The sequence below is a fragment of the Andrographis paniculata genome, unplaced genomic scaffold (assembly GCF_009805555.1).
Source record: "Andrographis paniculata isolate CXL003 unplaced genomic scaffold, ASM980555v1 Contig37END, whole genome shotgun sequence".
NCBI lineage: Eukaryota > Viridiplantae > Streptophyta > Magnoliopsida > Lamiales > Acanthaceae > Andrographis > Andrographis paniculata.
This window is the reverse complement of record NW_026137570.1, coordinates 1,753,381-1,768,379: the sequence shown is the minus strand read 5'-3', so window position 1 is coordinate 1,768,379 and position 14,999 is coordinate 1,753,381. Positions and strand designations below refer to the sequence as shown.

The window sequence follows — 14,999 nt, the reverse complement described above, 5'->3', positions numbered from 1 at the left end:
AAAATAATAATAATAAAAATAGATCTAAAAGTAGAAATAAAAACAGATCTAAAACTCCTAATAAAGGGGGTAGAAGATGTTTTAATTGTGGTGACCCAAATCATTTTATACGCGAATGCCCTAAAAGAAATAAAAATTACAGTAATGATAGCAGTAACAATAGTCAAAGGCAGCAAACTTGTGAAGTAGCAAATATGACATTGCTTGATAAAATGAGTGATGATGTTTTTGCTGTTAAGACCGACTGTTCAAATGTGGATATTTGTGCAAATGAATGGCTTATAGATTCTGGTTGTACTTATCATATGACTCCTTTAAAATCAATTTTTAGTGAATACAAAACCTTAGAAAACTGCACTGTTTCAATGGCTGACAACAGTGTATCCAATGTTCTTGGAATAGGAAGTGTAAATTTAAAATTTAACACTGGTTTTGTATTGAAACTAAGTAATGTGAGGCATGTTCCTGGTTTATCAAATAACTTGTTATCTTGTGCTGCTTTGTCCGATTTAGAATTAGAGGGTAAATGGGGGAGTAATTGCATGAAAATTACTAAGGGGTCCTTAGTCATGTTTAAAGCTGAGAAACGTAATAATCTGTATGTTACTTGCGCTGAACCAATAAATGTGCCTGTAAATTCTGCAAATTCTGTTTTAGAGAATAGTGATTTGTGGCATAAACGACTAGGACACTTAAGTAATAGAGGTCTAGAAATTTTACATAAAACAGGCTGTTTTGGAAATATAAAATTTGAACCTGTAGTCTTTTGTGATAACTGTGTTTATGGTAAACACCATAAAGTGCACTTTCCCCAAACTCCCAATAATAACAACAGAATTTTTTCAAAACAAAAACTAGACTATTTACATGCTGATGTGTGGGGCCCAGCTAGTGAGCCCACACAAGGAGGGTCTAGGTATTTTTTGTCCATTATAGACGATTTTTCAAGAAAAGTATGGGTTTTTCTGTTAAAAAAAAAATCTGATGTATTTGAAACTTTCAAAAATTGGAAAGTTAAAATTGAAAATCAAACTGAAAAGAAAATAAAATGTCTTAGGACTGATAATGGCTTAGAATTCTGTAATTCTTGGTTTGATATGTTTTGTCAAGAAAATGGTATTAAAAGGCATAAAACTGTCCCCTACACACCCCAACAAAATGGGGTGGCTGAGAGGATGAACCGGACTCTCTTAGAGAGAGTTAGAAGCCTTTTGGCTTCTTCCGGTTTATCCAAGAAATTTTGGGGTGAAGCTGTTGTTACAGCAGCTTACATAATAAATAGATCACCTTCGATTCCATTAAATGGTTTGTGTCCTAAATTTAAGTGGACCGGTAAAAATGTTGATTTTTCAAACCTTAGGGTTTTTGGGTGTTCTGCCTTTATACGTACTAATAATGACAAGTTAGACCCTAGGGCTGAGAAGTGTGTCCTTCTAGGGTACCCGGAGGGAGTTAAGGGGTATAGACTTTGGTTAAGGTCTAGGCCCGGTTTTAAGGCCATTATTAGTAGAGATGTTGTGTTTAATGAAAATGAAATGCCATGCTTAAATGTTGAAAAATCTGTGTGGGATAAATCTGAATCAAATGTTGAAAATGTAGATTCAATTGGTACACCAAATGAGGTGGAGTATAATTCTGAGCATAACTCTGTTGATATTAGAAATGATGGAAATTATGATGGTCTGTCTGATGCTCATAATGAAATTACTCTTGAAAATAATTCTGAAATGAATTCCAATGTGCCTGAAATTGATAATTCTGTTGAGAATAATAATAATTCTGATTTTGATAGAAATGATCAAGATGAACTAGAAAATTATCAATTGACTAGAGATAGGGATAGGAGAGTCCCTAGATTACCTAGTAGGTTTGGTGATTTTGATTTAACTTCGTTAGCTTTTAGTGTGTTTGAGAATTTAGATGGTAGTGAACCTAAGACCTTTAGGGAGGCCATAAATTCTGAAAATAAAATAGATTGGTTAAAAGCTATGAAAGAAGAAATGGATTCTTTATATAATAATAAAACTTGGAGTCTAGTCCCTAAACCACCTAATTGTTCTCTTGTTGATTGTAAATGGATTTATAAGGTTAAACAAGAAGATAGTGGAATTAGGTTTAAAGCAAGATTAGTAGCCAAAGGTTTTACTCAAAAGGAGGGAATAGATTATAATGAAATTTTTGCCCCTGTTGTCAAATTTACCACTGTGAGAATCATGTTAGCTTTAGTTGCCTTTTATGACTGGGAATTAAAGCAATTAGATGTTAAAACTGCCTTTTTACATGGTGAATTAGATGAGAAGATTTATATGAAACAACCTGAAGGTTTTATTGATAAAAATAAAACTAATCATGTTTGTTTGTTAAACAAGTCTTTGTATGGTTTAAAACAGTCACCTAGACAATGGAATATCAAATTTGATAATTGTATGAAAAATCTTGAGTTTACTAAAAGCAAATTTGATTATTGTTTATACTTTAAAACTGTTGAAAGCCAACCTATTTTTCTTCTCATTTATGTGGACGATATGTTGATTATAAGTCCCTGTATAAAGCTGATTGATAATGTGATTAAGTGTTTGTGTGATAATTTTGACATGAAATTGTTGGGGGATGCCAAGGTGATATTAGGCATGACAATTATTAGAGATAGAAAAAATTTCAAACTGTTTTTAAACCAATCCTCCTATATTTCGAAAATTATTAAAAAATTTTCCATGTGTGATGCAAAATCTGTATCTGTTCCAATGGCTTCTAATTTTGTGTTAAGTAGGGACCAATGTCCAAAATCTGAATCTGATTGTGAATATATGAAGCATGTGCCATACTCTAATGCCATAGGTTCCATAATGTACTTAATGGTTAGCACTAGGCCTGACTTAGCCTATGCAATTAGTTGTTTAAGTAGGTATATGTCAAATCCAGGCTTAGAACATTGGCATGCCTTAAAGTGGGTGTTTAGATACTTATCTGGTACAATCAATGTGGGTTTAGTCTTTGGTAAATATACTAAAAATATACAGTTAGAGGGTTTTGTAGATTCAAATTACGCTAATGATAGAGACACTAGGAAAAGTACTACCTCATATATTTTTACCTTGTGTGGAACTAGTGTTAGCTGGAAATCACAATTGCAACATATTGTTGCTTTGTCCACAACTGAATCTGAGTATGTAGCAATAACTGAAGCTTTAAAGGAAGCAGTGTGGTTAAAGGGTTTAATTACTGAAATTGGTTACTTGCAACATACTGTCACTGTTTTTTCGGATAGTCAGTCCGGAATTCAATTGTGTAAAAATCCTGTGTTTCATGATAGAACTAAACACATTGATGTACGTTTTCATTTTATTCGGGACATAGTATCTAAAGACATAGTAAAATTAGAGAAGATCCCGTCTGAATATAACCCAGCTGATATGGGTACTAAGGTTCTGCCTGCAAGTAAATTCGTATCTTGTATGAGATATATACATTGTGATACTTTTGATTAGTCTTATACTACTTAGTGTGGTTGGTAGGCTAATTTAGTGTTTTTTTTTTTTTTAACATTGTGTATCTGTGTTGCAGGTATAGGGTAATATATAATGAAATAAAATAGGCGATGATGTTCCCCGACCATTCGGACCAAAAGTCAGGTGGAGGATTTGTTGGATTTTTGTCCTTATGGTCCACCCCGAATAAATACACAAATACACACTCGTCTCGCAGCCCGAGCGCATTCGGGCCTGGCCCATGTCCCGACCTCACCATCCGTCCGACTCTGTCCGCATGACTTCGTCTGATTTCGACCGACCGTCCCGACTTCGTCCTGGCTTGGACCGTCCCGACTTCGTCCTGGCTTGGACCGTCCCGACTTCGTCCTGGCTTGGACCGTCCCGACTACGTCCTGGCTTGGACCGTCCCGACTTCGTCCTGGCTTGGACCGTCCCGACTTTGACCTGGCTTGGACCGTCCCGACTTCGACCGTCCGCCCGACTTCATCCCAACTTGGACCATCCGCATACATACTGACAGTCTGACCTTATGCCTCCCGACCTTGACCCACGTCCTGATCCGACCCGACTAGGATCCGCGTCTTTTTCCTTAGCCACGTCCCTGGCCGTCCGATCTGGGGCTTTGATCCTGTCCGTCCATTCGACCTGTATATATATATATATTTGGAGTGTGAGAAAAAAAAAGAATTCGATACATCACCCACTCTCTCTCAAAAAGCTTACCCTCTCTAGCCTCTCTCTCTCTCGATTGGTTCTCTCACTCTCTCGTCCGACGGCGGTTCACGGCGGTTGTTTGTGTAGTGCCTTTCCTCCTGTGTCTGTGGAGTTCCTTTGGCACCTGTTTCCCCTGTGTGTGTGTTGTTCGCAGCCGAAAGGGGCTCGTTCAACTGTAGGCTTGTGGTTTCTGTTTCCTGTATGCCTGTTACTGTTACTGTGGGGGTGTTTTGTGGTTGTGAGTCGTGGTGTTGTGGCCGATGTGCTTGTGTTAGTCGCGATTCGAGTGTGTATGTGTATATTTTGTGTTTCGAGTGGTTAGGGGCTGAGCCTAGCCAAAACTAGTTAAAGTTTTTGTTCGATTTTCTTAATAAAGAATTTGATCCTTTTCCGCAATTTTTTAATAACATTTCTCATATTTTAGATAAATAATTACGGGTGTGTTTGTAGGTTTTAGTTTTTTTATTTGAATTTTTGAATAGTAAAAAGTTAAATTTGAATAGTTGGTTGATATGATATAAATAGATTTGATGTGATGTTTTGAATATAAATAAATTTTTAGTATAATATAAAATAATAATAATAATAATTGTTTGAGTTGATATGTTTTTTTTTGAGAAAAAAAATTTTCATAGTAAAAATTCACAAAAAACGCAATCTACAATTTTACCACTATAATTAAATATCACATACACTATCAATTAAAAACATTTTCCAATGAGTTTTTCAAAATATGCCCATGTGACTTTTGTGCTAAACCTTATATTGGTAAGTGTGACCATAAATACATGATTAAATTTTAAATTTTTCTTGAAAAATTCATGTTAGCAGCCATGTGACTCATGTAAATAAAATAAAGCCTTTAGGATGGTTGGTTCTATAAAATCAACCTTTTATCTCTTACTAACTCTATCCCGCTCTAAGGTCGCATTTACTTTTTGCGTATTGATATTTGAATATTAATTATTATATCAAAACATAGTACAAATTAAAAAAAATTGTAAAAATACTTTCATTAGTTTCTTATAATACTAATAGAATGACATATGTACAAAAAAAAATTATACAAATATAAGGATATTTTTAATGTTAATACAATGACGCAAAAGGTAAATGTGACCCTTAGAGGCGGACGAATAGAATATTTTATAGCAGGTTCATATCTTTTGTTTATATTGTCATTTCTATTCATCCTATGTCTTCTTTCTTTTCTTTCTTTTTTTTTTCTGAAAAAAAAAAAATTACACCTGTAACAATATTTTAAATTCCTTAATCTATAATTACCCTAATTTTAACTAGATTAATTAATTATACTTATTTTAATCTATATTACTTTTATTGTATTACAATTACTTTTACTAATATATACCTTGAGATTTGTTTTATATTTATTAATTATATTACTTATAAAATCTTGTATCTACAATGTGCAAGACGAGAGAGTATGTTACTCTATTTTTCTCCATCTCATTTCAAAAGGGTCACTTGCTTCTTTTTTTTTTTTTTTTTATAGTGAATTAAAAAATAATAGTAATATTTTATTAACTAGTGAAAGTATGTAAGATAGTTTGACACTTTTGTTCTTACAAAATACAAATAAAATAATAATATTTTTTGTAATTTATGTAAAAGTAGAGGTATTTTTATATTTTTATATAATATGCTTTTACTATATTAGGAAAATGATATTTTTAGAGAGAAGCAGAAATGCTAAAAGAAATACTTTGAATTCAAAAAAATAAAGTATTTCTTATCCTAGAAATATTATATTCAATATTTATTTTAATTTAAAATATTATTCAAAAAAAATGTTTTTTATTTATATAAATTGTGGTGTTCAACACTTTTTTTTAAAAAAAGAAACATTCTATTCTCATTGTCCGGGATAATATGCAATTTTATTTGAATACAAAAACTAAAAAATAATAATATTTTCATATAAAATTGGAGTATAAAGTTAGAATATTATAAAAAATATATTAAAAAAATTGATAAAAAAAAGTGGCGATTAAACACAAAAAAAACATAGTGATAAATTAATTATTAGTAATTAAATTAGGGGTAATAAAATGATAAATGAATAAATTTATTTATTATAAATAGATGATGCATAGGTTTAGTATATATTCAAAAAAAATAGTGACAAAATTATTCCGAAATGTAAAGAGAAGGCACAAAAATAATTTATTAAAATAAAAGCAAACGTGTACACATATGAAAATATTTTAGTTACAATAATTAGAAAAGACTCTAGTACATATATGATAATATCGTGTATTGTTTGATGTGATTTTCAGACTATTTTACTTATTTCAATATTTGTCTCATTTGCGTTTCCAATATTATTAAAAAAAATAATATATTGTTTAATACTCCCTCCGTCTTATTTCTATTATCCTAAAATATATTTACACGATTTATTAGGTAATTGCCTTTTTATTATAATTTAACAAATTTATCCTTAATTGTATGGTAAAGATTAAAAGTATAAATGAATAAAGAGTAAAAATGTAAAATTTGTGTTTAAAAAAAAAATAGAACAATAGTTGTTGGACAAATAAGAAAATAGGACATTAGTTTATGGACGGGGGAGTATATAATTTGCAGATTATTGTACTTATTTAAAAACTTATCTCATATGCGATTCCAACATTTAAAAAAATATATATTATTTGATGTGATATAGTCTCGCACAGTATACACAACAATTATTTTAACGTATAATATACTCTTATATAGCACACGCTGTCATTATATAAACGAACTATATTGTATGTAATAAAAATGTATATTGTTTCTATATTTTACATGTGATGATTTGAAAATTTAGCACATTGCTCAACTCAGCCCAAATCAGCACTGTAACTTTGAGAAAATTGCAAACAATATATCACACGTATACCCGATTATCACTTTTATCATGTACTTATCTCGCTGACAAAATATATCTCACTGACAAAATATATCTCACATGTTTGCTAAAGTCGCTATTTTTATCCTTTGACGACTCGTGGCCACGCGTAACGGCGCATGGTGTGAATGTCACGTGCAGGCAAATGATATAAATAACGAATTTTGTAAATATATGGGATATATTTTGCCAGTGAAATAAATACAGGACAAAAGTGATAATAAGGTGTAAGTGTGAGATATTTTTTTGCAATTTTCTCCCGTAACTTTCATTAAAAAAAAAAAAAAAAGTAATTTCCAAAACCAAACATGACTAAAATTTTAAGGAAAAATTATTTTATACTTGGTTTTATCGTCATTTTAGTACTCTATATATAGAAAATGTTTGAATTTAGGACACCAACTAGATTTAATACTTCATTTTGGTCCTTATGGTGATGAAAGAATGCCCATGTTTGTGTGTATATATATTAGCTCCCTCAAATAACAAAAAAACTTGCAAATTTAGTCATTAATCTATGTTTGATTATAACTTTTATTTGATAACATGAGAATTCCGCATGTAAGATCTGAAGGCGTTGGGAGTTTGAATCTATTACTTCACGATCACGAGTCCACCTCCGCACCACCAAGTCACTCGAGACAGTGTGACGAAGGAGTATATTACTTCTTACCCTAAAATATATTTCATCCGTTTCAAATCAAAGTATTATTTTTACTATCTTCGTTTGTGCTACTCAAAAGTATTCAATTTTTATTTTACTAAAATTATTCGTATACTAATACCAAAATATCCTTAACATTTACTTAAATTACAAACGTACTATTAGACATACAGTTCATTTATACATAAGGTTAAAAGGAAAAATTGTTAAAATTTCTTATACATTTCCACTAATCAATAAAATATTATTATTTATTAATCTACTACAAAACTCCAAAGAATCCATTTGAAGTGAAACGAATGAAATATCATATTTAATATTTATTCTTAATTTAAAATATTATCTAAAAAACTTTTTTATATATATTTAAAATATGACGTTCTATATATATATAGTTTTTAAAATATATTATACTCCCACTATGTAAGATAATATTTTTATACTCCCACTATCTAACATAATTATGCAACTTTATTTGAGTACAAAGAGTAAACATTTTTTTATGATGTTTTAATATAAAAGTGGGACATATACAAAGTAGAATTATAAAATATATATATTTAAAAAATTGATTAAAAAAATGTGGTATAAGTACAAAAATTAATGATAAAGCGGTTATTATTGATTAAATTAAAGATAATAAAATTATAAATGAATAATTTACTATAAATAAATTATATATAAATTTAATAAATATATCAAAAATAAAGAATAACAACAAAATAATTCTCGATGGAGAGATTACAAAATAGTAATGTAGATTTCATCAACAACACTAGTGACGGAGAAGGCACACAAATAATATATTAAAATAGAAATAACATGTATCTATATATATATATATATATATATGATATTCTCTTTATTCTATATAAAGGGTTCATTTTTTCTATTTCTATTTATCTCACATAATTTGTTATTTTCTTTTCGGAAATATAATCAACACTTTAGTCATATTTTAGATTTCATAATTTATAATTTTTTAAATTTTAATTAAACTATTTAATTATCTTAATATTAATCTATAATTATTTTTATTATATAACAAGTATTTTTATTAATATATTTCTTAATTAATCTTTATCTCGATTCTCGTATCTATATTAACATAGATACTTTTTGTGGGATGGAGGGAGTAATATTTTAGTTACAATAATTAGAAAAGACTATATTACAACTATTTTACTTATCTAAAAAATTTTATCCCATGTGTGTTATTACAACTATTTTACTTTGAGGTTTTGGTTTTGAGTTTTGATTTTGAATAGTAAAATTTTGAATTGAAATAGTTGTTTGATGTGATATAAATATGATGTGATGTTTTGAATGTAAAATTAGATTTTAGTGTAATAAAATAAATAAAGAACAAATGTTTGATTTGATATTTTTTTAGAAAAAAAAAAATTAGAATAGTAAAATCAGACATAAAATCTTACTGGTAAACAGACCCAAAAGAAGTTTGATGTATTGTTTAATGTGATTTGTAAACTATTTTACTATCTCAATCCACATACTGTAATATTTTTTATTTTAGTCTATCCACACTACTCTGCAATATTTTCAAATTAGTAAATAATTAACTATATTTTATGTCATCACATCATTCAAATAAAAATAACAAATATACACTTTTATTTATCACATCACTTAATTCTCAATTTATTTTATTTAAAATTACCCATTTAAATTCTGGTGTCAAAAATTAAATATTTCACCATATGTGGGACGAAGATAGTATTATTTGATGTGATTTGCAAGCTATTGTACTTATCTAAAATTTTATGCAATGTGTAGTTCCAGCATTATCCCGTAAAATGGTTTGTTGATGTATTGGTGGATTCGTGACTGTGGGTTATAGATTCAAATCTCCAATGTCTACCAGTCTTGTTCGCCACACATAGTTTCCTAATATGATTTGTCTTATCGGACTTAATTTATATGCTAATAGGTTTTCCGAAATCTTATCCAAAATGCATTCAAAGAGTAGCTGCTTGCGGATCCTACGTCATTAAAAAAAAAAAAAAAAAAGATAATTTCCTAAAATCAAACATAACTAGAAAATAGATGCAAGTAGAGGTTTGTCTTTTTGCTTAATACAACATAGAATTATTCTAATCATAATTAAATTAATTAATTATACTAACAGCCCCCCCCCCCCCCCCCCCCCCCACACAAATGAAATTTAAATACACAATCATCTCTTGTTGAAATTGCAAAACTTAAAAATGGATCAGTTCTCTCAAGCAATCCTTCCATTAGTCTCAATTCTTGTAGTAATTTCTTCAATCTGCTACTTCAAATGGCTGTCCAAATCTGCAGCAAAATTCCCACCAGGGCCATGGGGTGTCCCGATACTCGGCTACCTCCCGTTTATCGGCGCCGATATGCTCCATAAGTTCTCCCAACTCGCGAGCAAGTACGGAGAAATCTACATGCTCCGCCTTGGCAACAAGCTTTGTGTTGTGATCAACTCTCCGTCACTCGTGAAGGAGGTTGTCCGAGATCAAGATAACGTTTTCTCCAACAGGTCCCCGCCCGTTGCCGGCTTTATTGTGAGTTATGGCGCGAAGGATATGGTGTGGTCGCCCAACAACTCCGAGTGGAGGGCGTTGCGAAAGATTTCCTCGCGCGAGATGCTGAACAATAGAAGCCTTGAGGTTTTGTGTTATACCACACTACTTTCATTAAAGTTTGAATTACAATGTGTTGTTATATGTCTACGGAAATATTTAGGTTGGTTGACTCTCGTTTGTAGATAAATAAATAAGTGATGCATATTCTAACAGTTTAAACTTTTATATGAGATGATCATTTATATCATCTAACATGGTATCAGAGCCGTAGGTCTCGAATTTGTGTTGGTTGACTCCCGGTATTAGATAAATATATGGTTAAGTTACACACAAAATTAAGATGATTAGAGCAACAAATGAGGTGACTATTTCTTCGAAGAGTTCATTTAAATGATAGAATGATAGAAATTGCCTATATATATATATTTAGAGAGAGAGAGAGAGAAAAAAAAAAAAAAAAAAAGAGAGAAAGAGAGAGAGAGATCACACTCCATCTGTTTCAATCACTCTAATTAGTATGAAAAATTAGTATGTTTCTACAGTAAAGTGTAAGATTTGATACGTATAAAGATATATTGGATTGACTTTTGAATTTATTGAATTGATTTTTAATAACACCGATTTTCTAAATCTTATCACAAGATTATCGTGCTGATTGGACCCAATCAACAAATGAATATAAAAAACTCCGACTATCTATTAAACTATGCTTGTTTTACTGTTTATTTATTTTTGTTTCTCGACCAAAAGTATTCTTATACCATTGGTTTAAAAAATAAAATAAAATAGAGTATTAGATCACATATAATTAACACAACTTATGCTGTAATATTTCGTGATAATATGGAAAAAGTTTCTATTCTAGCTAGGTTTAGTCTATTATCAATTCCATCCAATATTTCTCCCCGTCAAGATTGATATCAACATCTTCACAAAGTTGTATCTTAATTTTATTTCATGAATAGCTCTCTTACAATCTTCGAAAGAACGAGGTGAGGAAGGCCATTCGACGTGTTTACAAGAATGGAAAGGCAGCTGTGGAGATTAATGTCCTAGCATTTCAAACCGAGCTGAATGTAATAACTAGTTTGCTGTGGGGTGAATTGCTCCAAGGAGAAGAGGAGGAAATAATTGGCAAGAAGTTTCGCGGGGTTGTCCCTAAGCTTATTGATTTAATCGGGAAGCCAAATATTTCAGACTTCTATCCATTTCTTGCCGGACTCGATATCCAGGGAATAAAAAGACAGATGGAGAGCTATTGGCGAACTATCGATACAATTCTTGATGATGTCATTGAAAAGCATAAGAAGAAGTTATCGAAAGGTGTCATGGAAGTAGGGAGGAAAGACTTTCTTCAAATCTTGTTAGAGTTTAAGGAGAAAGACAAAGATTCGATAAGTGACACACAACTCAAAGCCTTGATGTTGGTATATATGCTTCGATCATTTTTTAAAAGAAAGAATTAACTAACTGACCATCTCATCTGAAAGTTTAAATTAGTCAAAACAAAAATCATCTATATATTTTTATTTAATTCTTTCAAGAAACATTTGATCAAAGTCTTGTGGATTTTGTAGGATATTGTTGCTGGTGGAACCGACACATCTGCGACTACAATGGAGTGGGCAATGGCCGAGCTTATGAACAACCCTATAATTATGGAGAAGGCGCAAAAGGAGTTATCCGAGGTTGTAGGATTAGACAACATTGTCGAAGAACACCACTTACCTAAGCTAAAATACTTAGATGCTGTTGTTAAAGAAACATTACGCCTACATCCGGCAGTACCCCTTTTGGTCCCGAGATCTCCATCCCAATCTTCCATAGTCGGGGGCTACACCATCCCTAAGAACACCACGGTTTTCATAAATGTCGCCTACATCCAAAAGGATCCTCGTTTTTGGGATAATCCACGGGAATTCAAGCCCGAGAGATTTTTAGGCGGCGAATATGATTTTAGTGGTAATAGTTTTAAATTTCTTCCATTTGGATCGGGGAGACGGATATGCGTTGGCCTACCCTTGGGGGAGCGAATGGTAATGTATTTTCTAGCTTCACTTGTGCATTCTTTCGATTGGAAATTACCGAATGATCAGAAACTTGATATGTCGGAAGAATTCGGGATGATGTTGAGGAAAAGTGTCCCCCTTGTTGCCATCCCTAATCCAAGGTTGTTCGATTCGAAATTATATATGTAAGTGTATGTCTTTCTAATAAACTACTTGCAATTTCATTTATCTTCATGTGCCTAATTTTTTTTAGGAAAGCTGAGAGATTAAACGATAAAAATAAATTATACTATTAAAAAAAATAAAACTCAAAGTATATTAATTAGTTTTCAGAAATATGAGTAATGAAGAGATCAATTTGCCCATCAAATTCAAAATCAGCTATCAAGATTCAATCACAAGACTGTCTTTTCAAAACTATTTCCTCTTCAATTTATTAAATTTGTTCACTAATCTTATGTTATATGATGCATGAATAACAAAATAAAAAAAATCATTCACTTAAGTGTTCATGTTTCAAAATATCATTATTTGCAATTTTATTGCTATCATTAAATTATGGCTGCTTTAGGGTGTTAGATGTTGTAGAAACAAAAAAAAGATCGAATCAAACCGCCGAATCGAATTGAATCGAACTGAATTTTCGATTAACTGATCAAATTCGATTCGAATACAAATACTGTATACTTGATATTTGTACGGTTCAGTTCGGTTTCGATTTTTGATATATTTTTTTTTGTTCGATTAACCGAACCGAATCGAATATGTTTATATATTTATATTATTATATATTAAAATTTTTATAATAATTATATTCAGTTCGGCAATTCAAAATATTTGCAAATATTTTTATTTAATTAGAATTTTAATTTTTTTTTTCGGTTCAATTCGAATTATTTGTAAATATTGCAAATATTTTCAGTTAATCGAAATTTTCGATCCGAATACCGTTCGCAGTTTCGGGTATTTGTTCGGTTCGATTCGAATACCAAATACCTGGATATTTACAAATACCCGACCCCTAGTAGACACATATATATATATATGTATATGTGTGTGTGCTGATTTTTTTATAGCCCGAAGATCACAATTATGATTGATTCAATGAATATTATTAACCAAGGTTAAATTTATATATAAATTAGATTTACTTGTTTTTTGTAATAATTACAATTTAACTAAGTAATCTAATTTAGACAATAAATTTGAAAAATTTTGGTTTGGGTTTGGTATTAAAATATGTTGGGACTGGGTCAACTCTCAACACTAGTATGATATTGTCCACTTTGAACTGAGTTGCACGGATTTGGTTTTGGATATTCTCCAAAAGGCCTCATGCCTGCCCACCTTGTACCGCCTATCACAAAGGGACCCGCTGTCTGACTACCTCAATCGGGACCGACCCAACACCACCAGGAGATTTTCGACACAAGGCACATCTGCAAGTCACGAGGGCGAGCCCACCACCACAACCAATGTCCAAAGTCACCCAGTCCACTTCACCATTGAACCGGGCTCTGATACTACTGTTGGGACTGGGTCAACTCAACACTATTATGATATTGTCGGCTGAGCCCGCACGGATTTGTTTTTGGATATTCTCCAAAATGCCTTATAGTAATGAAGTTCACTTGAGACTTATTCAAGATTTGGGTTTGCACCCCAACAAAATAATATTTTATGGGATGTTTTCTAAAAAAAGAAATGTATTTTTTTTTTCAAAAAATAGGCAGAGTCCAGTAAAATTTGAAAAGAAAAAATTGTGGCATTATTTCACGAAATTAAACATTGAAATAAGAATAATTACTTTTTTTCCAAAAATAAATTCTTTAATTGAAGTTATTGGATCATGTAGATTGAGAGCCAAGAGCCTATATAGCCTTTCTTTACTTTATCTACTTTCACTAATTTGTCACTGTTTATTTTGCAAAAAAAATATATATATATCAAATACAATTTTTTTCTCACAAAACATCGTATTATATACAAATTTTTTATTATTATTTTTATAAAATTTTAAAATTCTAAAAACTTCAATCTAAACAAAGCCCAAGTTATTGGTACAAGAAGTGCTGGCCCTAGGCCCGGACCACTTGAGCCAGGCCCAACACCCCAAAATTTTTTTGGGCCCTTCTAGGGATCCATTTCTATAAAAATTAAAAATATATGTATAAGATTAAAATATATATTAAAATTTATTTGATTGTATTTATATTTGAGTGTTTTATTTAAATTTTAATTTAAATATATTTAACATGATATTTTCTAAAAAAATAATAATAATATTCCATATTTTTTATTAAAAACATCCAACCAATCTCAATAAAATTTTTAAATAATAATAAATAATTTAAAAAGTGTTATTTTAATATTACTTCTATGTAAAAAGTTTAAATTAGGGTTTTTTTTTTATTATTTTTGCTCGAAACCTCGTAAAATTCAGGAACAGCCCTAGACACGAGGAAGACACATGGGGACATATTAGCTGAAAAATTAATTAGGGTTTTTTTTTTAATATTATTTTATAATAATATTTTTGTTTAATATTTATTTTGAATTCATTGTTTCAAAAGTAATTATGTATATTTTTATTTTAATTACGAAATATAAAGTGATAAGAATAAAATATACTCCTTT

The 14,999-nt window shown here is 30.6% G+C and overlaps 1 protein-coding gene and 1 long non-coding RNA gene across 3 annotated transcripts in view; one reads left to right on the top strand and one right to left on the bottom strand.

Annotated features, from left to right (window-relative positions):
• LOC127250735 (flavonoid 3'-monooxygenase CYP75B137-like) overlaps nucleotides 1-12,590 on the top strand; it is a 38,311-nt gene extending 25,721 nt beyond the window's left edge. The window contains exons 1-3 of one of the 2 annotated variants that reach the window (XM_051274159.1): nucleotides 9,980-10,437; nucleotides 11,319-11,780; nucleotides 11,931-12,590. In XM_051274159.1, coding sequence (XP_051130116.1) covers nucleotides 10,006-10,437; nucleotides 11,319-11,780; nucleotides 11,931-12,551 — 1,515 coding nt within the window. In that variant the 5' untranslated portion in view covers nucleotides 9,980-10,005 and the 3' untranslated portion in view covers nucleotides 12,552-12,590. Of the gene's footprint in view, nucleotides 1-9,979; nucleotides 10,438-11,318; nucleotides 11,781-11,930 lie in introns of those variants that run through there. The other variant, XM_051274160.1, reaches the window with a different exon arrangement.
• On the bottom strand, nucleotides 3,439-4,322 carry LOC127250742 (uncharacterized). Its single transcript, XR_007838765.1, has 3 exons — nucleotides 4,215-4,322; nucleotides 3,936-4,136; nucleotides 3,439-3,857 (listed from the first exon to the last, which is right to left on the bottom strand). It is a non-coding gene; the product is annotated as an uncharacterized LOC127250742 (long non-coding RNA).
• Nucleotides 12,591-14,999: the final 2,409 nt, after the last annotated feature.